Source organism: Eimeria tenella, genomic scaffold, assembly GCF_000499545.2.
Source record: "Eimeria tenella Houghton genomic scaffold, Eth_scaff2460, whole genome shotgun sequence".
NCBI lineage: Eukaryota > Apicomplexa > Conoidasida > Eucoccidiorida > Eimeriidae > Eimeria > Eimeria tenella.
This window is the reverse complement of record NW_013542325.1, coordinates 4,036-4,951: the sequence shown is the minus strand read 5'-3', so window position 1 is coordinate 4,951 and position 916 is coordinate 4,036. Positions and strand designations below refer to the sequence as shown.

At 64.8% G+C, this 916-nt stretch overlaps 1 protein-coding gene across 1 annotated transcript in view; it reads left to right on the top strand.

The window, feature by feature from the left end:
* Window positions 1–239: 239 nt before the first annotated feature.
* The window catches only part of ETH_00043080 (uncharacterized protein), a gene marked incomplete at both ends in the record, with an annotated part of 786 nt that continues 109 nt past the window's right edge, over window positions 240–916 (top strand). Inside the window, one exon of the mRNA XM_013375003.1 lies at window positions 240–916. Within this exon, the coding sequence (XP_013230457.1) occupies window positions 240–916 (677 nt within the window).

The window sequence follows — 916 nt, the reverse complement described above, 5'->3', positions numbered from 1 at the left end:
GCAGCAGCAGGGAAGCAGCAGCAGCAGGGCAGCAGCAGCAGCAGCGGCAGCGCACGTGCCGCCGCTTCGCGCAGAGGCCTTTGGGGCTGCGAGACTTAGCAGTGCTGCACAGTAGCTTGCTGCGGCCGCACAGCAGCAGCAGCAGCAGCAGCGCAGCAGCAGCAGCAGCAGCAGCAGCAGCACCCTTTCCCAACTCCAATGGCTTGGGGTTTTGGGGCTTTTGGCGGCTCGCGAGGGTTATGAGTGCTTTGCTGCAGCAGTGCACTCCTGCATGCGCTTGCTTCTACAGCAGCAGCAGCAGCAACAGCAGCAGCAGCACTTGCGGACGGCTGTGCGCTGCTGACAGCTGGACGCTGGGGCAGCAGCAGCAGCAGCAAGCCGGCAAGGAGGGGGGACTCTTCCTGCAGCAGCCGGAGCAGCAGCAGCAGGGGCCCGGGGGAGCAGCAGCAGTTGCTGCTGCTGCTGCTTCGTGCCGCAGCAAGGCGGGTAGCCGTGCTGCTGCTGCTGCCGAGTCCCCTGCTGCAGCGGCAAGCAGCGGCATGTCCATGCTGCTGCTGCACCGCAGCATTTCAGACGTTTCTGCTGCTGCTGCTGCTGCTGACTCGGACAGCAGCAGCAGCAGCAGAAGCGTGCGGCTGTCCCCTCGGGTGCAGCTCGCGAAGCGGGCAGCAGCAGCGCAGCAGTTTGCCAATTCCGTTGCTGCTGCTGCTGCTGCTGCTGCTGCTGCCTCTCCCTCGCAGCAGGTAAATGTCGTCTTCAGCAGCACCCCGCGGCCGTGGGCGCAGCAGCAGCAGCAACAGCAGCAGCGGGATGAACAAGCGCACACAGACAGCAGGAGGAGCAGCAGCAGCAGCTCTTCTGAAGAGTCTTCAGACTCGGAAGCAGCAGAACACTCAGCAGCAGCAGCAGCAGCAGC